The sequence below is a fragment of the Leopardus geoffroyi genome, chromosome D3 (genome assembly GCF_018350155.1).
Source record: "Leopardus geoffroyi isolate Oge1 chromosome D3, O.geoffroyi_Oge1_pat1.0, whole genome shotgun sequence".
Taxonomy (NCBI): domain Eukaryota; kingdom Metazoa; phylum Chordata; class Mammalia; order Carnivora; family Felidae; genus Leopardus; species Leopardus geoffroyi.
In genome coordinates, this window is record NC_059339.1 from 20,573,316 (window position 1) to 20,599,117 (window position 25,802).

The 25,802-nt window shown below is 45.6% G+C and overlaps 3 protein-coding genes and 1 gene segment (V, D, J or C); all 4 read right to left on the bottom strand.

The window, feature by feature from the left end:
• LOC123587584 (immunoglobulin lambda-1 light chain-like) overlaps positions 1-25,802 on the bottom strand; it is an 876,584-nt gene that overhangs the window by 538,939 nt on the left and 311,843 nt on the right. The window contains exons 1-2 of one of the 5 annotated variants that reach the window (XM_045457474.1): positions 14,680-14,814; positions 14,262-14,568 (exon numbers count right to left, since the gene is read on the bottom strand). The exons of the other annotated variants lie outside the window; for them this stretch is intronic. Of the exons in view, the coding sequence (XP_045313430.1) occupies positions 14,262-14,568; positions 14,680-14,806 (434 nt within the window). The 5' untranslated portion in view covers positions 14,807-14,814. Of the gene's footprint in view, positions 1-14,261; positions 14,569-14,679; positions 14,815-25,802 lie in introns of those variants that run through there. 5 annotated transcript variants of the gene reach the window in all.
• The window catches only part of LOC123587586, a 1,001,573-nt gene that overhangs the window by 515,681 nt on the left and 460,090 nt on the right, over positions 1-25,802 (bottom strand).
• Positions 1-25,802, bottom strand: part of LOC123587588 (immunoglobulin lambda-1 light chain-like) — an 824,513-nt gene that overhangs the window by 510,794 nt on the left and 287,917 nt on the right. The window lies entirely within an intron of this gene.
• LOC123587590 (immunoglobulin lambda-1 light chain-like) overlaps positions 1-25,802 on the bottom strand; it is a 577,236-nt gene that overhangs the window by 502,287 nt on the left and 49,147 nt on the right. The gene's annotated exons all lie outside the window — the stretch shown is intronic.

A 25,802-nucleotide genomic window follows, 5' to 3' on the forward strand; every position in this document is an offset into this window, starting at 1 on the left:
CTGCTCTCAGAATCAATGTACCACACAGCCCCTCAGGTGCAGATTGGAGTCCAGAGATGGTTGTGGACTGAGCTTCCCATGGGGGCAGAGACCTGCTATAGGCTTCCTGATATTGGCCTTGTCCCGCGAGAGCTGGTGTTTAGTGCACATCCTGGCTACCTGGTGACAGGACCCCAGTTACACTCACTATTCCTGGGGTTTTCTGCTAATGGGGATTCTGCCTCCCAGTTACTGAGATCCTGAGGATGGCTGGGTGAGCATAGGTTGTCCCTGACTTCTGGAGGGACAAAGAGGCCTAGAAACTGAAGAATCAAAAATAGTAGACACTCAGAGAGAGGGAAGATCCTCGTGTGTCTATGAGTGTGTGTGTGTGTGTGTGTGTGTGTTTCTGTGTGACCAAAAATGAGGCCACCTGGCCCTCAGTTCTTCTTGTGGCTTCCTCACACTGTGAAAGATGGTTCTCCATAAAAATCTATCCATGAAGCTGATTCTCTGTTAAAATGTTCAGGACCCTGAATTCTGGATTAAAAGGGCAAGGGTCTGAAAGAACTTCTCTTGGAGGAGTATTTAATTCGGCAGTGAGGACTCCTTTGAGAACAGACCTGTTAGCAATTCACTGAATCAGAAGTCCAGGTCTTATTGAGTGACAGGAATCTGTCCCATTTTTTTGTCTACAGACACAAAGCTTATAGTCATCCTATCCTCAAGTGTCAGAGATCACAGGACAGGGGGTGAGCACACACCCCCTCCTTCCTGCCCCCACACCACAGCCAACCTACAGCCCCCTGGGTCCCCAGGTGTCTCCTGGGATTGAGTAGGAGACAGAGATGGGCTAAAGCCTGTGATATAAGGGACAAGAGGAGAATGTTTCCATGGGGGATCTACTGTCCAGATAGTTCTTAAGAAAGAGATTCTGGGGCATAAGAAAAATGATTATATATTTTGACGTTTGCAGGAAGTCTCTGGAAGAGAATCACACCCCCGAGAGGCTAAGGGAGCCCTGCTGTCGTCTATTTTTTAATAGTTCAACTATTATCACAACCAATTTTTTTTCTTGACACCCTGGTGTCAGGGTGACCAGGCAGGAGGCAGGGTGGGAGAGATAGCACCCCCTCCTGTCCAGGGTGAAGGTGAGTGGGAGAGTTTTTGGAATATGAAAGAAATTGCATTTTCTTTTTCCCTTTCCCTGCTGATTTCTTCACTTCCTTATACCCCTTGTCCCTCCTCACTTACATCAAGTCATGGGTCATCATTATCACCATACTCCATCACTCATCACCCACCAAGGATTAGTCTCCTCACCTCACTAGCCCCTTCCCCATGCCCATGGAATCCACCAGGATGCTTCTTCTCCCCCTAAATCTGCCAGCTAACTGTGGCTGCAGGTGCATCCGGCCATGCTGACTGCTCCCACTATGGATTTATGAAACTCCCTCCGGGGTGTCCCTAGTTCAGACACTCCATGACCTTTCATTTCTCACATTCCTTTCTGTAATCCATTGTTATGTCTTTCCCTGTCTGCAATACAGAGTCAGATTTTCCTCAATTTCTTTGTAGTTAGAAAATATCTTCCATTCAGACTCCACACTGGAAAACAGAAAGTAGAAAGTAAGTTATATGGCATCACCTACTAACTGTTGATGTACTCAGTTGGTTTTCTCATTCAAGACAAAAAAAAAATGTTCAATTTGTTTTTCCAATTTGCTTTCATATTTTTCAGGGAGTTTGCAATTATTTTTTAAAACAGATTGCACACGTCTCAAGATGTTTACTTGGCACGTTTACCTTTTTGGCAATACCATTAGAATCACTTTCATTATCTTTAATTTATGAAGAAGTATAATTCTTCTTTAAAATGATTAAAATAAGTAATACAAGTTTTATTTTATATATTTCTAATGGTTTTACTGAATTTTTTATCAGTAAAATATTTTTAAAGTAAGTACCCTGAACTCACTATGTAATATATTTCTTCTCTCAAATAAAAACCCTGGGGTCCCTGGTTTGCTCAGTCAGTTAAGCATCTGACCCTTGATTTCAGCTCAGGTCATGATCTCACGGTTCCTGGATCAGGCTCGGAGCTGACAGTGTGGAGCGGGCTTGGGATTCTCTCTCTCCCTCAATCTCTGCCCCCCACCCCCAGAATAAATAAATAAGGTTAAAAAAAAAAACTTGATTCCTTCTCATTACACTTTTCTTCTCATTTTAGTTAGATTCGTTTTGTATTAGTAAGAAATTGAAGAGAAATATTAAGTAGTATTGGCCATAGCAATATTCTTTGATAATTTTTACCCTTTATGTCAATGTTAGATATAAGATAAAAAATGAAATAAAACAATTTATTTTTTATCTGCCTCTAATTTTCCAAGAAGTATTCTTTTTGTTAGTGTTTGTTTATATTAAAAATATGGAAAATTTCGGTGTTGAGGTAATATCCACCTAATGGTGATATTCCTGTTAACAGTATGTGCCACAGCTGCCAACACTGATGCCATTGTTCAGTGTGCAGGTGAGTCTGGTGATGATTCCAGGGATTCCGAGAGGGAGGGAGGGTGGCTGGGACAGAGAATCTGCAAACACCGGCATATCAGAATGCAGAGAAGGGACAATTTGCAGCTGTTTGGAACCCGAGCCAAAGGCATTTGTCTCAGGCTAGGGGGCTTCCCTGAGGCCCTGAGGGCTGTCTTTACTTATGCAGTGACAGTGGAGCATGAGGAGGACAGGGGTCCAGACCATGGTGACACAGCCTTTTCTTAGGCCACAGAGCTGGGGCTGGGCTGCCTCTGGCTTCTTTTATCCCCTCCCCATGGAACTCACACACGTGGGGCTTCTCATGCACATGTGACCCATCCCTGCCTCTCCTTGTATGCACACGCAAGGTCTGGAGCCTTTGGACAGGGAGCCTATCTGATGTTCTAGTTTTCCCCATGACTGGGCCTGGAGGAAGCAATTGTTGAGACCACACACAGGTCTGTATACAGGGGACTTAGCCAGGCTCAGAGAGGGCATGCCTGCCCAGTCCCCTTAGGAAGCCAGGGCCAGGCCCTGAGGCCTCCTGTCAGCTGGGACCCCTGTCCTACAGAAACCCCCAGACATGGTCTTACATCGCCCCCGGCTGGTCTGCACGAGAACCCCTCCTTCGTTCCCTTTGTGCTCAAATCTCTTTTTCTCCTGCTTCCCTGATGCTTGTGTTTCCATCAAATGAGAGTAGCCCTCCAGGGAAGGACAGAGATGCCATCCTGGTGTGCTGTCCCTGATAATGCATCCTCTGTGGATGGGAGTCAAGGGGAAGGACACAGGCAGTCCTGACCCGGGAAAGCCTGTGACCTGCTGTGGAGCTGAGGACAAGACACAGGGAACAGAGAACAGAGGGGATCTGTCCCTGGGAGGGGCTCAGAGGAGGTGGGTTGACTCTGGGGGCAGAGTGTGGACAGGAGCTCGCTTAGGGGACACACACCTTCACTGAGGAGGACACACATTGTGGGAATGTGAGGCCTTTCTGGAGCAGGACAGACAGGACTCAGCAAACCCTGATGCGGCTGCTGCAGGTGTGGGGATAAAATAGGACCTGGGCAGGGCAGGGACCACTACGGCGCCATCCTGTGACCTCCACTCCCTGTGCTGGGAGACTTTTAATACCAGCTATGCCTGTCATCAGTGCTGCTTATTAGAGATATAGCTCTGAGGGAAGTTCCAGGACAGAACTTGAGACAGGGATACCTGGAAGGGGACACTGGGCAGAGGGGCAGCTGGAGGAAGATGGCAGCAGAGGAAACAGGGAAGGGAGAAATGGCACAAGTCCCCGGATGGGGCATAGGGAGATGACTGACTGGACCCTGGGCTATGGGAGAGGGAGGGATGGTCCAGAGTGTCAGGTGGATGGATCGTGATACTACAGAGATAGGGGTGCCCCGAATGTCACAGGTGAGGTCAGGTGGGAGAGCAGGTGGAGGGCAGGTGATGGGTCTGCTGTCCCTGTGTCACATTGAAACCATGGTGTGAAGTGTGGAGAGGTGTAGAAATGTCACAGACAATCAAGGCTGCAGGAATGCCTTTCCTCCCCTATAGGAAGAATGCAGTTGTTACAGTAACTGCCTACCTGAGAGCTTTGTCTGCATCATTCATTCATCCATTCAATCACTCACTCGTTCATTCTTTAAGCAAATGCATATGGAATGTCCACATGTGTCAGACTGGAAGTATAATGGGGGCAAGGACAGGGTCTAGGTCACGGCAGCACGAGGAACTGATAATTGAGCATGATGGCGATGGTCCCATGGCTACTCCAGGGTCTGAGGACTTCACTGTGTCCCCCAGAGGTGCTGAGGGCTAAGATGTGTGAGTCTCCCACAGAGTCTTCCCTCCCAGGCATGCAGCTTGGGGCAGAGGTAGTTGTCTCTGCGCCTGCAAGGACCTGCAGGATTACAAGGCTCTCATTCCCTGAGACACCTCAGCTTTGACCTGTTTGGGGTCCAGGTGCAAGAGGAGGCAAAGGGAGGAGGTCACAGTTCCAGTCCCGAGGACACCGCCATGCGCTGAGCTCTGAAAACTTCAGACTCTGTGCTCCACTATTGATAGAATCCTGGTGGCACTGAAAACCTCTCCTTTCTCCCCATCAATGGTTTTGGGGAACAGACTGTTTTGATCAGCCCCCTGCAAGTGTTTTTTCCCTCTTTCTTTGTTTCCAGCTACTTTTGTGGGGGGACTGCTTTTCTTGCACAATCCTGATGCACTGCACTCCCCCCCCCCTTCTCTTTCTCTTTCTCTCTTCCCTCAGCGGAAATGGCTCCGTACCCTCTGCAGATTTTCTCTCCCCCAGATGACCACTCTGCATCGCATACCTGTACAGTTCTGTGACTCAAGTTGCACAGATTGTTGCCTTAACCCTCAGATCAATTTCCTAAGTGTTCAAAATAGTTTGGTGCTGATGTAGCTACATTTCAGGGATATGGCAAGTTCAGGGTCTCCATGCTGCTCTGCCATCCTAACTCCTCCTCCCCCAAATCAGGATTTTATTTAGTCTTTTGAAGATGCATTTTTAAATGCTTATTTATTTTTGAGAGAGAGAGAGAGAGAGAGAGAGAGAAGGGGAGGGGCAGAGAGAGACAGAGACACAGAATCTGAAGCAGGCTCCAGGCTCTCAGTGGTCAGTGCAGAGGCTGATGAGGGGCTCAAACTCATGAGCTCTGAGATCATGACCTGAGCCGAAGTCGGACACTTAACCGATTGAGCCACCCAGGCGCCCTGACAATCAGGATTTTGATAAGAAAGTAGAACAATCCACTTACTAACCTTTACATGAAAGTGGATAATACACAAATATGCAAAGGAGAAATGACATGTGGACAAAAATCAAAAATGAAAAAAAAATGATACTGTTAACCTCTCTTAATAATAAATAAAAGCATACTTTACTAGGAAATAAAAATGGTTTCATTTAAAAAATAAATAAACAGACAAATTTCCAAAAATAAAAGCAGACCAATTTCCTTAGAAAAAGAATAGACAATTTATTAGAAACTTTTCCACAAAAAGGCATAAGATGTGATTAACTTCACAAAAAACCACTAGCAATCTTCAGAGATCATAGTTTCATTTGCTTGCTTCATATATATATATATGAAGCATATATATATATATTCAAATCATCAAAAAACAATGGAAAACAAATTCTTATAGAAAGAAATATACAGTGATACAAACACTTGACACATAAAATACAGAAAAAGGAAAATTGTGGAATATTATGAAATATTGATATAAATATTCTAAATAAAATATCAATAGTGGGATACCCTTGTCAGACTAAAATAGTCATATACTATGACCACATGTGAGTTTTTGCAGATATGGAGTGGGATTACACATGGGTGATTCCTCTAAGATAAGACAACAAATTAGTAAATCAACAGATGAAAATCACGCGATCTCTCTGGACTGTGAAAGGTCATTTGCATAATTGAAAGCAAAGTTTTTAAAAATTATTTTATTTATTTTTTAAAAAAATTTACATCCAAGTTAGTTGGCATATAGTGCAATAATGATTTCAGGAGTAGAATCCAGTGATTCGTCTCCTACACATAACACCCATAGCTCAACCCAAGTGTCCTCCTTAATGCCCCCTTGCCCATTTAGCCCATCCCCCCAATAACAACCACTCTAGCAACCCTCAGTTTATTCTCTGTATTATAAGAGTAAATATATATATCTTCATATTATTTTTATAATATAATATAATATATATAATATAATATAATATAATATATAATATATAATATATATATATCATTTATATAATATAAATATATTATAAATATAAATATATTATTATATTATTTTAAATATATTTTTATATTATGTTTACTTCCTTTCCCTTCTGTTCATCTATTTTGTATCTTAAATTACACACATGGGTGAAGTCATATGATATTTGTCTTTCTCTGACTAATTTCGCTGAGCATAATACCCTCTAGTTCCATCTACATTGTTGCAAATGGCAAGATTTCATTCTTTTTGATTGCCGAGTAATACTCTATTGTGTATATATATATATATATATATATATACACACACACATATATATACCACGTCTTTATCCATTCATCTGTTGATAGACATTTGGGCTCTTTCCTTGCTTTGGCTATTGTCAATAGTGCTTCTATAAACATTGGGGTGCATGTGCCCCTTCAAAACAGCACCCCTGTACCCTTTGGATAAATACATAGTATTGCAATTGCTGGGTCATAGTATAGTTCTATTTCTAATTTTTTGAGGAACCTCCATACTGTTTTCCAGAGTGGCTGCACCAGTTTGCATTCCCACCAGCAATGCAAAAGGGTTCCTCTTTCTCGCCATCCTCACCAACATCTGTCTTTGCCTGAGTTTTTCATTTTAGCCATTATGACAGGTGTGAGGTGGTAGCTCATTGTGATTTTGACTTGTATTTCCCTGATGATGAGTCATGTTGAACATTTTTTCATGTGTCGGTTGGCCATCTGGATGTCTTCTTTGGAAAAGTGTCAATTCATGTCTTTTGCCCATTTCTTCACTGGATTATTTGCTTTTTGGGTGTTGAGTTTGACAAGTTCTTTATAGATTTTTGATATTAACACTTTATCTTTTATGTCATTTGCGAATATCTTTTCCCATTTCGTAGGTTGCCTTTTAGTATTGTTGATTGTTTCCTTTGCTGTGCAGAAGCTTTTTATCTTGATGAAGTCCCAATAGTTCATTTTTGCTTTTGTTTCCCTTGCCTCTGGAGACATGTTGAGGAAGATGTTGCTGCAGTGGAGGTCAAAGACGTTTTTGCCTGCTACTTCCTCTAGGATTTTGAAGGCTTCCTGTCTTATGTTTAGGTCTTTCATCCATTTTGAGTTTACTTTTGTGTATGGTGTGAGAAAGTGATCCAGGTTCATTCTTCTGCATGCCATTGTCCAGTTTACCCAACACGATTTGCTGAAGAGACTGTCTTTATTCCATTGGATATTCTTTCCTACTTTGTCAAAGATTAGTTGGCCATACGCTTGTGGGTCCATTTGTGGGTTGTCTATTCTGTTCCATTGATCTGAATGTCTGTTTTTGTGCCAGTACCATACTGTCTTGATGATTACAGCTTTGTAACACATCTTGAAATCCGGAAGTATGATGCCTCCAGCTTTGATTTTCTTTTTCAGGATTGTTTTGGCTCTTCAGGGTCTTTTCTAGTTCCTCACAATTTTTAGGATTTGTTTGTTCTAGCTCTGTGAAGAATGCTGGTGTTATTTTGATAGGGATTGCATTGAATATGTAGATTGCTTTGGGTAGTATTGACATTTTAGCAATCTTTGTTCTTCCAATCCATGAGCATGGGATATTTTTCAATTTTTTTGCGTCTTCTTCAATTTCTTTCATAAGCTTTCTATAGTTTTCAGTGTGTAGATTTTTCACCTCTTTGGTTAGGTTTATTCCTAGGTATTTTATGGGTTTTGGTGCAGGTGTAAATGGGTTTTATACCTTAACTTCTCTTTCTGTTGTTTCATTATTGGTGTATAGAAATGCAACCGATTTTTGTGCATTGATTTTATATCCAGCAACTTTGCTGAATTCATGGATCTGTTCTAGCAGTTTTTTGGTGGAATATTTCGGATTTTCCATATAGAGTGTCATGTCATCTGTGAAGAGTGAAGGTTTGACGTCCTCCCTATTTGGATGCATTTTGTTTCTTTGTGTTGTCTGATTGCTGAGGCTAGGACTTCCAATACTATGTTAAACAACAGTGGTGAGAGTGGACACCTCTGTCGTGTTCCTGACCTTAGGGGGGAAGCTCTCAGTTTTTCCCCATGGAGGATGATATTAGCGGTGGGGCTTTCATATTTGGCTTTTATGATATTGAGGTATTATCCTTCTATCCCTACTTTCTTGAGGGTTTTTATCAAGAAAGGATGCTGCATTTTGTCAAATGCTTTCTCTGCATCTATTGAGAGGATCATGTGGTTCTTGTCCTTTCTTTTATTAATGTGATGTATAACATTGATTGATTTGCAGATATTGAATCAGTCCTGCATGTTAGGTATAAATACCACTTGATTGTGATGAATAATTCTTGTAATGCATTGTTGGATTGGTTGGTTAGTATCTTGTTGAGAATTTTTGCATCCATTTTCATCAGGGAAATTGGACTATAGTTCTCTTTTTTAGTGGAGTCTTTGTCTGGTTTTGGAATCAAGGTAATTCTGGCCTCATAGAATGAGTTTTGAAGTTTTTCTTCCATTTCTATTTTTTAGTACAGCTTCAAAAGAATAGGAGTTACCTCTTCTTTAAATGTTTGGTAGAATTTTCCTGGAAAGCCATCCAGCCCTGGAGTCTTGTTTTTTGGGAGGTTCTTTATTACTAATTCAATTTCTTTACCGGTTATGGGTCTGTTCAAATAATCTATTTCTTCCTGTTTCAGTTTTGGTAGTTTATTTGTTTCTAGGAATTTGTCCATTTCTTTCAGATTGCCCAGTTTGTTGACATATAACTGCTCATAATATTCTTCTTCTTCTTCTTCTTTTTTTTTTTTTTTTTTTTTTTTTTTTTTTTTTTTGTATTTCTACAGTGTTGGTTGTGACTTCTCTTTCATTTCTGATTTTATTTATTTGGGTCCTTTCCTTTTTCTTTTTGATCAAACTGGCTAGGGGTTTATCAATTTTGTTAATTATTTTAAAGAACCAGCTCCTGGTTTTATTGATTTGTTCTACTCTTTTTTTTGATTTCCACAGCATTGATGTCTGCTCTAATCTTTATTATTTCCTGTCTTCTGCTGGTTTGGGGTTTTATTTACTGTTCTTTTTCCAGATCCTTAAGGTGTAAGGTAAGGTTGTGTATCTGAGGTCTTTCTTCCTTCTTTAGGAAGGCCTAGATTGCTATATACTTCCCTCTTATGACTGCCTTTGCTGCATCCTAGAGGTTTTGGGCTGTCAGATTATCATTTTCATTGGCTTCCATGTACTTTTTAATTTCCTATTTAACTTCTTGGTTAACCCATTCATTCTTTAGTAGGGTGTTCTATAATTTCCAAGTATTCATTGTCTTTCCAAATTTTTTCAGGTGTTTGATTTTGAGTTCCATAGCATTGTGGTCTGAAAATAAACACGGTATGATCTCAATCTTTTTGAACTTGCTGGTGGCTGATTTGTGACCCAGTATGTGATCTATTCTGGAGAATATTCCATGTGCACTCGAGAAGAATGTGTATTCTGCTGCTTTAGGATGAAATGTTCTGAATATATCTGTTCAGTCCATCTGGTCCAGTGTATAACTCAAAGTCATTCTTTTCTTGTTGATTTTCTGTTTAGATGATCTGTTCATTGCTGTTTAGTGGGGTATTGAAGTCCCCTACTCTTATGGTATTATTATCAATGAGGTTCTGTATGTTTGTGATTAATTGATTTATATATTTGGGTATCTACACATTGGGGATATAAATGTTTACAATCCTTAGATCTTGGTGGATAGACCCCTTATTTTTAATATCATGCCCTTCTTCATCTCTTTTTACAGTCCTTATTTTAAAATCTAGATTGTCTGATATAAGTATGGTTACTCTGGCTTTCTTTTGGTGACTATTAGCATGATAGATGGTTCTCCATTCCCTTACTTTCAACCTGAAGGTGTCTTTAGTTCTAAAATGGGTCTCTTGTAAACATATAGATGGATCTTCTCTTCTTATCCATTCTGTTATCCTATGTCTTTTGATTGGAATGTTTAGACCTTTGACATTTAGAGTGAGTACTGAAAGATATGAATTTAGTGCCATTGTGTTGCCTGTAGAATTGGAGTTTCTGGTGGTGTTCTCTGGTCCTTTTTACTCTTTGTTGCTTTTGGCCTTTTTTGTTTTGTTTTGTCTTTTCTTCTCTCAGAGACTCCCTCTTAAAGTTTCTTGCAGGCTGGTTTAGTGGTCACAAACTCCTTTAGTTTTTGTTTGTCTGGGAACTTCTTTATTTCTTGCATATTTTTCCAATTCAGCACATTGAATATGTCCTGCGACTCTTTTCTGGCCTGCTAAGTTTCTGTGGATAGGTCTGCTGTGAACCTGATATGTCTTACCTTATAGGTTAAGGACTTTTTTTCCCTTGCTGTTTTCGTAATTCTTTCCTTGTCTATTTTGTGAATTTGACTATGTTATGCCTATCGATAGTTAGTTTTTGTTGAATCTAATGGGAGTTCTTTGTGCTTCTTAGATTTTGATGTTTGTGTCTTTCCCCAGGTTAGGAATGTTTTCCATTATGATTTGCTTGCATAAACTTTCTACTTGTTCTTCTCTCTTTTTATCTTCTGGGACTCCTATGATTTGGATGTATTCCTTTTTAGTGAGTCACTGAGTTCTCTAATTCTTATATTGTGCTCTTTTGCCTTGGTTTCTCTCCTTTTTTTCTGCTTCTTTATTCTCCATAATTGTATCTTCTATATCACTAATTTGCTTTTCTGCTTCATCCATCCTTGCAGTCATGGCATCAATTTGAGATTGCAGCTTAGTTATAGCGTTTTTAATTTAGTCCTGACTAGATTTTACTTCTTTTATCTCCATAGAAAGGGATTCTATTCTTTTTTTTCAACTCCAGTTAATATTCTTATTATCATGATTCTAAATTCTAGTTCAGACATCTTACTGATATCTGTGTTGATCAGGTCTCTGGCTGTCATTTCTTCCTATTCTTTTTTTTTGGTTAATTCCTTTGTTTTGTCATTTTGGAGGAAGAAAAAGAATTAATAAAATAAAAAATACAAATTAAAAAGATTAAAAACAAACAAAAAATCAAATAAAGGAAGCTAGATCCTAGGTATGCTTTGGTTTTGTTGTTGAAAGAAGCTTGATTGAATAGAGAAAAGAGGGAATGGAAAGAAAAGAAAAAAAAATGTTTAAAAATTAAGAAAATGTATACAATAGAACAGAATAAAATGAGTTGAAGAAGGTAAAAGAGAATAAAAAATAAATTTCCAAAAAATATAGTCAAAAATTTTAAAAAATTATATGAAAGTGGAAAGGAAAAAATAATTTTTTCTCTTTCTGTATCCAAGAATAAGAAAGAAGACAAAAAATAAAAGAAAACACAAAACAAAGAAATGAATAGATGGACCAGCAAACAGAATGAAATCCGAATGAAATTACATCCAGTTTCCCCTACAAGTCAAACTATGAAGCACTTTATAGTCCATACCCTAAGGAGTGGGAGAGACTTGTGGTGTTCCTCTAGGGCTTGGTTGGTGCAGTTGGTCGGGGCTTGGTGTCATGGCTCCATTCTCCACTAGGTGGTGCTACTTAACTTACTGAAGTGGATTGGTGTGGCACGGTGTGCGGGGTGTGTGTTGATGCATGGGAGAGGTGAAAATGGCGTCACTTAACTTTCCAGTCTCTAGATCAGAACTTTGTGCTCTATCTGACTGGCAATCAAGCACCCCTCCTTGGTCTCTGGGGTCCTTCCATTCCCCACTTCTATACTGTCCCTGTCCAAGACATCAGCCTGCCAGGCAGCACCTCCCTCCCGAATTTTATGTCATATGGGGCTGTATTTCCAAACCCTTCACTTCTGAGGGCCCTGCCACCTGGACCCGCTCCAACTCTTTCACGGATGGTCTCCCTAGGCCATGGCCAGATGCCGGCTTGCCCCCAGAAAAGTTCCTGCAATCACGCAGCGGTAGAGGCTCAGAGGTGTGGCTGGATGCCGGCCTGCCACAGAATAAGTTTGTGCGATTGTGTAGTGGTAGCATTTCAACGCAATAACAACACACTACCCACGTCAGGTTTCGCCTCACCCTGGCGTTTCTGTTCCTATACCAGCAATTGTGTTCCCCACGGTCCGCTGGGAGCTTTGCCTGTGGGGAGTCCGTACAACCTCTACCAAATGCCCTCCTAGCAGGGTACCAGGGAAACTGCTTCTCCCATGTGGCCCGTCGATCCCTCAGACCTCACTGCCTGTCCTTGGGAATTCGGTCTTCCCACCAGCACGCCGCCAGGTATTGCGCTGCAGTGTTTCCAGTGCTGTCCTGCCCTGGTAATAGAGTCATAATGATACTAAAACCCTCTCCTTTCTGCTTTCTGCTTTCTCCCTTTCTTATTCAGGCACTTATGGGTGCTTCCACTCTTTCTCTCCAACTACTTTTGCGGGGAGTGCTTTTCCTGTATGTTCCTTCCTTTCTCTGTCCTCTGTCCCCAAATACCATTCCCTACCCTCTGTGGCTTCTCTCTCCCCCAGTTCACCTCTCCGTGCCAAGTACCTTCCAAGTTCTGTGGCTCAAGTTATGCAGATTGTTGTGTTAATCCTCAGAGCAATTTTCTAGGTGTGCTAGAAATAATGGTTTGGTGCTGATCTAGCTGCATTTTAGGGATGAAAGAAGCCTAGAACTTCCATGCTGCTCCACCATCTTGGTCCACTCCACCTGAAAGCAAAGCTCTAATAAAAACCACATAAAATGGAAGCAGACAGAGATTTTATAATGTGATAACACACTGTCTACCCACACATCAGACTCAGTCCCACAACCAGAAAATTAGCTAATGGGGTGGGGACGGGAGGACATTTCTATAAGATGAAAAGACTAATCTGAGCTAAACACCATTATTATTCAACATCTTTCTGCAAGTATTATACAATGAAAGTGAAGAAGAAAAGTCACTGGTTGGGTCTCAGCATTGATGGGAATGGACAGGGACTCATTTCAAATGACTGAAATATATGTTTCAGCTATAGGTAATCCAGGGCTTATGCTTCAGTGAGAGAAGAAATCATCCCAAAGAGCAAAAAAAGTACAGGCATTCTTACTGAAGACTAATAAGAGGGTTACATAGGTCTGGAAACTTCTAGAAATGGCTAAACGACCAAGGATGGAGACCCTGGATTCGTCAGAGGACAAGTGGGAGTTGAGAACACTGGAACTACAACCCCCAGTCCATAAACTTCGGTGCAAAGAAACCTTGTGTCTCAACCTGATGGGCAAGATGAGCTTCCTTGTGTCCTTTGAGACCCTTTGTCTAGGAAGGGGCTGCTGCGAGTGACGTTGGGGACAGAAGAGAAGGAGGAGCCCTCACTCCCAGGTGGTGCTGCTGCGTGCACCGAGCCCATGGTGGCAGCAGCAGGAGCATCAGAAGCAGAAGCCACAGGCTGAGCCTGGTAAGCTGCTGCGGCCTCGCCCTCTCTGAAGATGAGAAAGGGTCTGCTTTCAGTTCTCATGGGCCTGGGACTCTGTGTGAGCCCAAGATGCTGTCGCAGAGGGGGTGAGGGGGCAGGGAGGAGCAGCCTTATCCTCAGACCTCAGCCCCGTGATGATCTCAGAGTGAGAGTTAACAGACACAGAGTCAAAGAATGAATCAGGGTCCCCAGAGGGTCTAACCATCATAATAGATGAGGATTTAGGGGCAATCTATGGGAGCTGTTGTTATCAGGACACATATTGGACATTCCTGATGTGTCCTGACTCAGACAGAGCTGAATATTGTGTCCCTGTGTCTGCCGTGACCTGTCATGGACTGTGTCCTCAGGACAGCCTGCCCCTGGAATGCAGAAATTTGTGCTCAGTTTGAGAAATCACACAATATCTTGCTCCCAATGAGAGGCTTCAAGGAGAAATTTCAGAGAATGTGGAAAGACTATAGACAAACTTCCTTGAGGTGGGTCTCAGACCCCAGTTTACATCAAACAAAGCAGCAGCTTAGTTGGCCAAAAATCAGGGATAGATGGGAAGTCCCATTGCTGGGAGGACAGCAGGTTTTTGTCTCACTTCCCCACAGGCCTGGAGCACTTGTGTCAGCACCTTGAGTAATGTCAACAGACTGGCAGTAATAATCAGCCTCGTCCTTGGCCTGGAGCCCAGTGATGGTCAAGGAGCCTGTGTTGCCAGACGTGGAGCCAGAAAATCTGTCAGGGACCCCTGAGGGTCGATCGCTACTACTATAGATGAGGAGTTTAGAGGCCTTTCCGGGAGGCTGTTGGTACCAGTTCACACCAAAAATATTGATGTTGTTGGTGCTTCCAGTGCAGGAGATGGTGACCGTCTGGCCCAGGGCCCCAGACACTGAGGGTGGCTGACTCAACACAGACTGGGCCCAGGACCCTGGAATGGGAGAGACAAAGAGAGGGTCATGTTGGGGTCTAGAGACAAGAGGAAGAATCAGGTCTCACATATTCTCCCAGGACCGCTTCCCTTGTCCCCACATCTAGTCACCTGTGCAGTGAATGAGGAGGGTGAGGAGGAGAGGGGACCAGGCCATGGTCGAGATCATCACTGATCCTGCCTTCTGTGGCTGAACAGCTGAGCAGACGTCCCCTAATCTGTTCCTTCTCCTTTTCATCCTCTGAGAGAGGGAGGGCCCATCCATGCAAATGAGACCCTCAGCTCTTCGACATTTCAATGGCACTGGGTCAGGTGACTCTGCCCGAGGATGTCAGGGTGGAGGGAAGGGGAGGGGCTCTGTTGGGTAAGAGGGTGGTGAGGTCACAGTTGTGAGCCCTGAGCAGAGGGCACAGGCAATAGCAGGTGGCAGGTCCCAGCTCTGGTCATCTGTGACTCCTCAGAAACAAGTGATATGTGCCCCCTGGTGTCCAGGCCTGGACACAACATTATGTGACATGGTGACTAGAGCCCATCAGAGAGAGTTCCCGCCTCACTGCTGTGTCCACTGTCCCATTCCTTCAGGCCAGGCCAGGTGTCCCCCTGTGTGACTTCCCATCACCTCAGGACACACTGTGCTCTACTCAGGCTCCACGTAGTGAGTGTGTCCAAGGCTCCCTTGGCTGTTGATGGGGCAGGACTAAGGTGGTGACTCTTGTACAACCACACAGATGAGGATCAGGGCCAGAACAGTGATGGGTCCACATTGGCACCTGGCCAGTTCTGTGTAGGAGGCTGATTTCTTTCCTCTGCTTGTTTCCTTTCTGGTTTCAAAGTTATCCTTTCCCGGAAGTTCCCTCAGCACTGAGGAGACAGGGAGCCCTTTTCTCCAGGTTGTGGGTAGACGCCCTCGTGTGCCTTCCTAGGGGGGTTACACTGACCATCGTCGTCATCTGTCACTACTTCCACCTCCGCGAAACAACAGTTCTCCACACACTGTGGTTAGTGATTCCCTCCTAGGATCTGTCCCCCCAGCACACAGACCCAAGTCTGCAGGAGCCCGAGTGTGGCCCTGACCTCAGAGCACAAAAGGCAAACCTGCAGGAAGCTCCAGGAGGGAAGGAGTGACAGCTGCGGGTGCTCTGACGGGGACCTCGTCGCAGACTTTATGTGTCTGTCACCACTTGGACAACTGCTACCTCAAAATGAATGTGGGTGACTTTATACAAAATTCAGTTCAGCAAGAATTATTTAAACTCAATGACACTGTTAATGGGAAGATGCGGGTACAATCATGAGTATGTTTTCATAGATTCGTGCTTATTGCAGAGAAATTATGGATTGAAATAGTAGTTGAGAAAATGGATGAAAACCTAATGGAAAAGATGTGACTTTAGTTCTTGGTTTAATCGGGGTCTTTTAAACTTGTTTCTAAATCAGTTCATGCTTTTGGGCACCTGGGTGGCTTAGTTGGTTAAGCATCCAACTTCAGCTCAGGTCATGGTCTCACAGTTCATGGGTTGGAGCCCCGCATCGGGCTCTATGCTGACAGCTTGGAGTTTGGAGCCTGCTTGGATTCTGTATCTCCCTCTCTGCCCCTCCCCCGCTTGCTCTCTCTCTCTCTCTCTCTCTCTCTCAAAACTAAATAAACATTATAAATTTAAGAAAAAAAATAAAAAAGAAATCATTTTTATTACTGTTGTTATTATTAATTTATTTTTTAATCATGACTTTGTATATTAGGTCTGGTCCTTCAAGAAGGAAAGCCCAACATGGTGTCCAGGGAAGCACCATTAGTAGCCTGTTCCTGTGAACTTCAGACTCATCTCAGTGATGGAATTAAACACAGAACTTCCAGGATGGACTGACTAGGAGTCAGACTCATCTCAAGGGTGGGTAAAACAATCGTTGCTGTGTTTTGTGTGTCCCGTATGTTCAAAATAGAGCAATTAATTGCTCGTTCAGTCACCCATGACCAGAGGAATGTATTTCTATTACCCAAGGCCAATTTGACGCAGAAAATTCTTTCAAAGATCCCACATTTGACTCTGGGTGAGGTGGAGATAAGGGGCACTATGTCCCTGAGGTCACAGTCCCTGTAGCCCTTGGTTGGATCGAGTTTTCAACAGAGGTCCATCCTGGCTGGAGGTGCCACTGGAGTGTCACAGGAGTGACAGTTCAGCCCTGAGAGCGCAGGGAGACTGTGTTACGTCCCCAGGGCCTTGAGCTCTGTGAGAGCAACACTGAAGCTGCTATCCCAGAATCAACGTGCTGATTCCTGGCATACAGCTCCCGAAGCCTTCAGCTTCCTAACTGGAATGTCACCTCAGTGGAAATCTATGATTTATTTCAAAAGGTCCGTCTCTGTCAACTGTATCCCTGGAGCTCCAACCGTGTCTCCTGCTGCATGTGGTACCTGGAAGGACAGAAGGGGGTGCGGCAGGGGCACACATATGGGGATACTGCCTGTGTGCATGTGGGGTGCACATGGGCAGCTGGGACAGAGAGTCTGAGCACAGCTATGGTATGTAAGCTGAGATCTGTAGGGTGAGCCGAGTGAAGTCCCTGAAGAAGTGGAGGAGCCCTGGGTCAGAGGTCAAGACATGTGTCAAGGCTGGAGAAACGGGGAGGGGGGGCTGGTGGCTGGTGACCCTGGCGGATATGTACTCAAGGTCATAGGGATGGACCAGCTGAGCACATGAATCCAGCATCTCCAAATGAAATAGAAAGAAAGACCTAGGAAAGTAAATATCCTTTCACTTAAACCTGAAGTCTGTTTTCACTCTTTGTGAAAGCACGTGAGTGTACATGTATTCATAAAGGCCAAATAGAGTCGTAATGAAGCTGTCCATATGCACGTGCTAATTCTGCAGATCCAGCCTTTTTTTCTTGACGTTATTATTTCTTATAATCCTGAGTAGTCCACACAACTGTCAGGTGGAACCCAGCCCTTGTCTCTTCGTGGGCCGGTGACATGGTGCTCTACGAGGGCCCTGCGTGCCAGTGAGGCCTGGGAGCTCAGGCTTGGTGTCTCACTTCCCCACTGGCCTGAAGTGCTGTGCAAACTCCAAGGCTGCATTTCCATGCTGAGTAGGAGTGATCAGCCTCGTCCTCAGCCTGGGACTCAGGGGTGGTCAGAGAGGCAGCCTGCTTGACTTGCATCCAGAAGCTCTATGGGAGAACAAGAGGGCCAGGTGTTCTTTCTTCCTGTTGATTTGAAGTGTAGGGACATGGCCCGGGTGTTGCTGCCTCCAAGCTGCTCACTTTTTGCCAATAGTGTTCCTACTTCCAGTGCAGGTGAATGTGGCCATCTGTGGGTGGACTTGGTCACTGAGGGTGGGCTTGGTCACCGACGGTGGCTGATTCAGCCCCACCTCGGTCACAGACACTGTAAGGGGACAGAGAGGAATGTGAGGAGGATGGCATCCCACTGCAGGGGAGAGTGGGGGTGTGGAGCAGAGTTGGGGGGTTCTTTGATCCACCCTAGAGAGTTCTGCCCTCATCTGTGCAGAGAGTGGGGAGGGTGAGGAGGAGAGGAACCCAGGTCCTAAGACCCAGACTCTGACGCTAAAGCTCTGTCGTGGATACTGAGTACCCAAAGTGTCTTTACTTCTCTGGAAAGTTCCACAGGGGTGGGCTTGCTGTGCTCAGTTAAGCCCTTGCTGTCCCTCTGTCCGGCTTCCCTGTCAGGGCCTCTCACAGGTGGAAGGAAACAGAGGAGGAGGTGAGGAGCTGACTCAGGGATAGAGGTGGCCCGTGTGGTGATGGCCCCTGGGTCCTGGCAGGTCAGCAATATCTAGTGAGCACACTGATGCCTGAACACCCTGGAAGCCCTGAGTGCTGTCTCTGCTGGCAGGGGCCACACAGGATTGTCCCAGCCTGTCTTACAAGCCATCAGACCCCAGACACTCCCTGTCCTCTCTTGCACTCCTGTCACCCCAGTTAGAGTTCCACAGGTTGTCCTGACCCTCTTTTCTGAGCTGCTCCTGATGTCACAGAGAGACCCAGGGCATCTGGGAATTTTGAAGAAGGGGGCATCGGGCTTAAGGGAGGCCCCTCTCACTACAAAGGGGCCATAGAAAGCTTGTGTCTCAGCTGCATCAGCAGAATTTTATTATATCACCTATTCCTGATGCTTAGGATTCCTGATGATTAGATCATGTATTACAACTGTGAAAATGAGAATATTTCCTCTTGCACCTCATGCGGCCAGTTGGCCAACCCTTAATACACTAACTTGTTTATACTCATCTGCAGTAACTGAGGATCCACGTGAGTTCCGAGGCTGCTGGGTTCAGCTCTAGTGCCTTCTTCATGTCTCTGTGTTTGAGACAGACTCTGAGCTCCTGCCTATGTGGACATGTCTGGGAAGAGGAGTCATCATCAGAATGTCTCAGCCTCAAGCCTGGATGGGATCAGAGGTGGGGACATTATTGAATCAACAGATATACAGAGGGTTTCAGACCTTCAGGTGCTGGTGTCATGGTGACAGCAATTTGCAAGGGTGGGAAGGTCTGATCAGGGACCCCAGAGGGTGTATTATGTTTCAATCTCTCCTGGTAACACAGCACCGTGTGGGCATTGAGGTCTCTGTCATTTGTGAGACAGTAAGAATCAACCTCACCCTCAGGTTGGAGCCCACAGATGGTCTGTGAAGCCATGTATCTATCTGACTTGGAGGCAGAAGATCAATCTAGAACCCCTGATGGCCAGGTACTTCCAAAAGCCAGTATTTGGGGGAACAACAGCACTAAGAGTTGGAACCCACACCATTATCAGATCCGGTGCTGCTGCTACTCCGAGTGTAGGTGATGGTGACGTCCTGGACCAGAGTCCCCAACACTGATGGTGACTGGGTCACCAAAGACCATGGCAAGGACCCTAAAGTGAAGGACAGAGTGAGAGAGGGTCAGGGTACCACCAACAACTCAAGATAAGGACCCAGGAGAAAGAAAAGACCCAGTTATCCCCCGAAGGACCCCCCTCCCCCACCACTGACGTCAGAGTTCAGTCGTCTGTGTAGTATGTGAGAAAGGTGAAGAGGAGAGGGGTCCAGTGCATGGTAGAGATGACCCAAGAACTTTCTCCCCGTACTCCCGCTGGGATAGAGATCCCCCAGCCTCTCTTATCCCTTCCCTCACTCTGATGGGAACAGGGCCCATCATTCAGATTATTCCCCATCCCTCCGGATTGCCCCAACCTCTCCATCCACCAGGAATCAATACCCTCTGCTTCAAAGTTGTATTTAAAGAGCATGGGACTGGTGAATTTCTTCTGTGGGGACATCTAGGGCCTTGGGAGAAAGGGGCTGCTGGGCCCCAGGCATCCCTGAGCAGGGGACACCTACTAAGCAGCCAGGTGCTTGGTCTCCAGCTCTGGGCGCTACCTTGTGGTTGAGGCACGTGCCCACAGCGCCACCTGCTGGCCCTGGAGCACATTGCACCAGGTGTGAAAGGCAAGGTCACCATCCTGCCTGAGGGAGGGCCAGGCCCTCCTTGACCAGCGCCACTTCCATTGCCCCTGCCTCAGAAATGGGAAAAATCCTTCATCCAGGGGCCTTTCACGAAGCTGCAATCTCCTCAAATCACGCGTCCCTTAGTTCCCTAGAACGGCCTCCTCAGAGGCTGACCCTTCCTCATGGGTTACATTAGTGGAATGGGGTAGCCCTGAGACCTGGCTCCTGAAGGGAGATGTGTCCTGCTGTCAGCATATCAGAAAGACAGAGGCCTGGATCAGCCACATCCCATGGTTTGTGAAGGCTGGGGAGCTCCTCCTCCCTCTGAGGCAGGGGAGGCAGGGTCAGAAACCCGGCCCTGCCCTGGATTCCTCTCCTACTTTTTGCGAGGATTCATCAACAAGGACCCCGGAGGAAGGGGTTGAGAAGACACTGCTCTGCACCTTTAGAAAGACAGAGGTTGGCTCCCTGAGACCCACCTCTTAGCACGCCTGTCCCAGTAGGACCTGGGGCTGGAGCCCTGACCTGAGGGGGATGGGTCTCCATGAAGAGAGCGGGGCCAGGGTGGAGTGGGGATACTGGTGTGAGGAGAGACTGAGGAATGAAGGGGGGGGGGTGAGGGATGAGGCTCCCAGGAGCCCCCAAAAGTAATTTTGAGTGCTTGAGCTGAGGCTAGTGACAGAAAAAGAGGATTTCAGACTGTCCTCTGGCCTGTGGGGACCCTCCTGTCAGAAGGTGACAGGGACCATCCAGTAGATTGGAAGGTTCTTTGGTGATGAGCTGTTCTGAAGAGGTGCTGTTGGAGAAGGCTGGAGACCTGTTCAGCTGCTCTGACTGTCCCCAGCACCCTTCTTACAGAAAACATTCAGAAAGGCATAATGATTTCTACTCCCCGCCCCCCCTCTCTCTCGCACACACACAAAGACATGTGGGCTGAATCAGCTCTGATGGGCATGTGTCCTGTAGCATTTCACACCATGAATGATGCTGACTTTTTTTGTAAATGTGGCAGCTGTCTCACTTTTGTCCCCAAATTTTCACTTGTTCCATGAGTGCTGTGTGTAGTCACCTTCTTTCCTGTTCGAGGTGAAATGAACTGTTCATAGAATGTGTTTCATTGGGTGTTGATTTGTTAATCAGAATACATGCTTAATCTTAGATGGTTTCGATGATCTGAAAGACACTATTAGCAGAATAATTATGTGGGTGTGTATACATTCATTTTTTTTTAACTCTACATGTTCACAACAGAGATACACTGTGGAAATAGCATGGTATGTCTTTCTGAATTTCTCAGTAACAGGCAGCCCTTCACACACACAACGACAGAGAAATTGCTCACAAGTTCACAGAGAGAGGTCACTAAGTACAGAGGCTTACCTCATACAACGAAGCAGTAGATGACGTATAGAGATGATGAGAAAGGAATTTACCAAATCTGATAAATTTTTGAGGGAAAAATCTGGGCTTTAAAATTCAATTTCCAATCATTTTCTCACCAACACGCTTTGAGGTATAATTAACAAATAAATAGTCTATATATAAGGTGTAAAATGTGATGGGCATGATCCCGTCACCAGGGACACATGGCCCCTTCTGTGCAGGACGCTGTGTTCTTTCCTCTGATGTGACCTACTGGTGACCATGGCTCCCCTTCCCTGTCAACTCCCCATAGCACCGAGGGGAGAGACAGCCTTTCTGGAGGGACGGGAGGCCACAGGAAGGGACCTGGAAGACGTTGCTAGTGGGTTATTCCAGGCGAATCTTGTCTGTCAACGTTCCCACACACTTGGGACTACTGTCATTCATATAGATTTTTAACACAGCGAGTCACTCCTAGGAATCCTGTCTGCAAGCACAGGACACAAGTCTGCAGGGAGCTGTGACAAATGATATTCTCTGTAGAATTTTACTTAAAACTCTAAATCCCTTGAGCAGGATGTGTTCCAGAAGAGCAGGACTTTGGTGGTGACCAAATGTTTAAGATCAACATTTCAAATGTAAAGTTTGAGAAAAATATAGTCCATATTAAAGAATGAGTGCTGTGGGAGCAAAAGAAAAATGACAGCAATTTGTGTGCTTGCATCTGAAAATATATCCACTTTTCATCATGATCTTGCCAGAAACATAGACTTCAACCAAAAATGAACAGGTGAAACATTGATCCCGTTTGCCAAAATAAACAGATGCTTTTAAATAAGGAAAATCCTAGGGGGCCCCTGGGTGGCTCGGTCAGGTGGGCGTCCGACTTCAGCTCAGGTCACGATCTCGTGGTTTGTGAGTTCAAGCCCCACATCGGGCTCTGTGCTGACAGCTCGGAGCCTGGAGCCTGTTTCAGATTCTGTGTCTCCCTCTCTCTCTGCTCCTCCCATCCTCTCACTCTGTCTCTGTCTCTCTCAAAAATGAATAGACGTTAAAAAATAATAATTAAAAAAATAAAAACATAAAAAAAGAGAAATCCTGGAATTCCACGCATCAGTCTCTGAACTGATTTGAGTCTGGGGAGAAAGAGCCCCTGACCAGCCATGTGGCCGCTCTGGGTGTGAGCAAGGAGCAAGGGGTCAGACAAATTCCATCATGAGGAATTTATTTTCTGATTTCTAAGTCACGTGAGACTACCTAAATTCCAGATCAAACCCCGTGGGTGAGCGTGAGCCTGGCCTGGCCCGGAAATGCTCTGTGGCAGGAACATCAGAATATTCTGGAGCTGGGCTGCAGCTGGAGGGGCTGGGCTTCAGGAAGAGCGAGGGCATCACAGAGACTCAGTGGTGCCCAGCGACCCTGCTGACAGTAACTTCTTCTGAAACGTCATCATTCAGCAGCCTGCCATCTTCACCCAAGCTCTGTAGTCACCCTGGATGTAATGGTGCTGAAGCAGGGCCAAGGGATCCCTTTGTGCGTTCTTCCTCTGGGAGACTGTCCAGATCAAAGACTGTAAGACGCCTGGCTGGGAGACCCTGCAGCTTAAGCTTCTCTCTTGCTTGATGGGGACCCTGTGCCTGGCTCAGTGCACTTTCCGTCACATTAGCCCACGTGTGTCGTAAATAAAGGGGCAGGTGAACTTGTGGAAAGTTAGGTTTCCTTTAATGGATTTATAAACTAGTGACAACATGAAATTCTTTCCTTAAGAAATAATCTCAGAGTTTTCTCTGATTCTTCTGTAAAGCATGGCCTCAACCCTTCTTCCTCTGATCACTGCAGTGTAGGCTTTGTCTTCTTTAGGTGCCTTCCCATTGGATTTCTAGTAGTTTCCTTATTTCTTCTAGACAGTGTGCCCTGGGACATAATGAGCCTGTCCTAACACTGCTTGCCAGCACATCTTTGCAAGCCCCAGCCAGGGGATGACAGGGTCAGGGTGTGGACCCATCTGCCTTGATCCTGCCTGCGGGACTGCTGACCCCCTGCTCCGAGGCTGGGGTCCCGTATGGAGCTCAGCTTCAGCCTCCTTATCCACCATGTCCTGTTGATCCCTTTTTCTCAGCAAGAAAGTGAGAAGGGCAGCCAAGTAGTCATTAACAATCTTTATTGTATAAAAGAATGCTCTGGAAACATTTAAATCCAAACCAACTACAGAACCCCAGTTCTTGAAGTTCATGTTAACTTCTCTAAAGGAAATTGTGATTTTCTGTGCTTCCCTAAAGGGGAACGTTTATAACACATGGGTAGCAATGAGAACAAGGGAACTGAGCTCAGCCTCGCATGGTGTTCTTGTAACAATTCTTTGCTCTTTCAACAGGCACATTGTGAGATGAGAGTAAGCAGATATGTGCATTCCTACAACTATGAACAAGTCGCCTGGGTCAGGGGCTGATCTTTCCCGGAACTGGGAGGTGGAAGTCACCCTGCATCAGAGATGGGTCCTCATGCTGTCCCAGCTGGTAGGGCCCCCTCCCTGAAATGTTGCCACACCTCCCACTTCTTTTTTCTCATCCCCATCCCCCTCCTTATTCCCTAAATCCTCCACGTCACAGGGGTCCTGACCCTCCTTCTCCACCCCACTGGCCAACCCTCGTCCAGGACCGGGTGACTTGGGCACCATCCACAGTGCTGCCTGGTCCCCACCTTCATGCTCCCCTCCTGCTCCTTCCTCGTCTGCATAGCACTGGGACCTCATCACAATGCATCAGATTCTGGAGGACCCTGTCAACCGCTCCAATGCTCCGGTTCCACCCCACTGATCCCATCCTCATGCTCCCAGGACATAGCTTTCCTATACATGTTTAGCTTCTGTGTCCTCTCTCTTCCCCCAAACACTGTCAATGCCCTGAGCATGGGGACCTTTCCTATGGTGTCTGCGTGTGGTCCGTGTTCCTAGACTCAGGTTTCTCACACAGTAGGTATTCTCCAAATGGTGTGGATCTTCACAGTCAATTATTCAGAGTCGACACACCTGGACACTGTGTCCCTGGCTCTCCCCTGACTCCCTGATATGGACTCAACTGTGTCCCCCCTCAAAACCCTATGTTGAAACTCCAACCCTCAATGGTATGTATTTGGATATAAGTCCCTGAAGGAAGGAATTAAGGTAAATGAAGTCGTAAATAAGGGTGATGGCCTAATCAAATGGTCTCTTCATAAAAAGAGGAAGAAAAAACAGAGTTGAGCACACACAGAAAATAGGCCACAGTGAGGATCCACAAGAATGCAGCCATCTATAAGAAAGACCTCAGGAAAGCAAACCTGCGAAGACCTTGGACTGGAGACCTCCAGTCTCCACACTGAGAAAATGTGCTTCTGTTGGTTAAGCCACATAGCCTGTGTTGTTACATAACGGCAGCCCAAGCAGACTGACACATCTCTCCGTGGACTCTTTCCCCAGGACAACCTGTCCCAGAATCCAGAGATTTATGCTCAATTAGAGTAAAAACAGACAATGTATTGCGGCCAACCGCAAGCTTGGGGGCAGAATTTGAGAGGATGGTTCCCATTCTTTGTAGCAAGTTCCCGGTGGATGGATCCCAGACCCTAGCTTTTGACAAAACAAACAAAGGAAACAACTATTGTGACAGAGGGGTCGGGGCTGCACAGGGATCCCCATCATTATGAGGACAGTAAGTTTTTGTCTCACCTCCCCGCAGACCTGGAACACCATGTCAGCACTGAGACGGTTCTCATAGGCCTGGAATAATAATCAGCCCCAGCCTCAGCATGAGGCCAGTGATAGTCAAGGAGCTCGGGCTGCAAGACCTTGAGCTCTAGAGTCAATCAGGGACCGCTGAGCATCAGTTGTCAATTGTTATCATAACATATGAGAAGTCTGAGGAGCATATTCATGGGAGCCGCTGGTACCAGTACACGCAATAAACACAACCAATGTTGTCAGTGTTTCCAGTTCAGGAGATGGAGAACCTCTGACTTAGGGCCCCAGACACTGAGGGCGGCTGAGTCAGCACAGACTGGGCCCAGGACTCTGCAAAGGGGAGAGTCAAAGGAAGGATGATGCTGGGTCTAGACACAAGAGGAGGATAAAGGGCCCAAGAGTCCTCCCTGGACCACTTCCCTGTCCCTGAATCCGGTTACCTATGCAGTGAGCAAGAAGGGTAAGGAGGAGAGGGATGCAGGGCATGGGGCAGACCGTCACTGTTTCTGCTTTCTGTGGCCACCCAGCTGAGCAGAGCCCCCCCTAATCTCTCCCTTCCCCTCTTCATCTTCTGGGAGAGGGAGGGCCCATCCATGCAAATCAGACCCGAGTTCTCTGTCCCCTCACTGGCCCTGGGTCAGGTCCTTCCATCTGAGGATGTCAGGGGGGTGGTAGGGGTGTCGCTGGGTGGAGCCAGGAGTG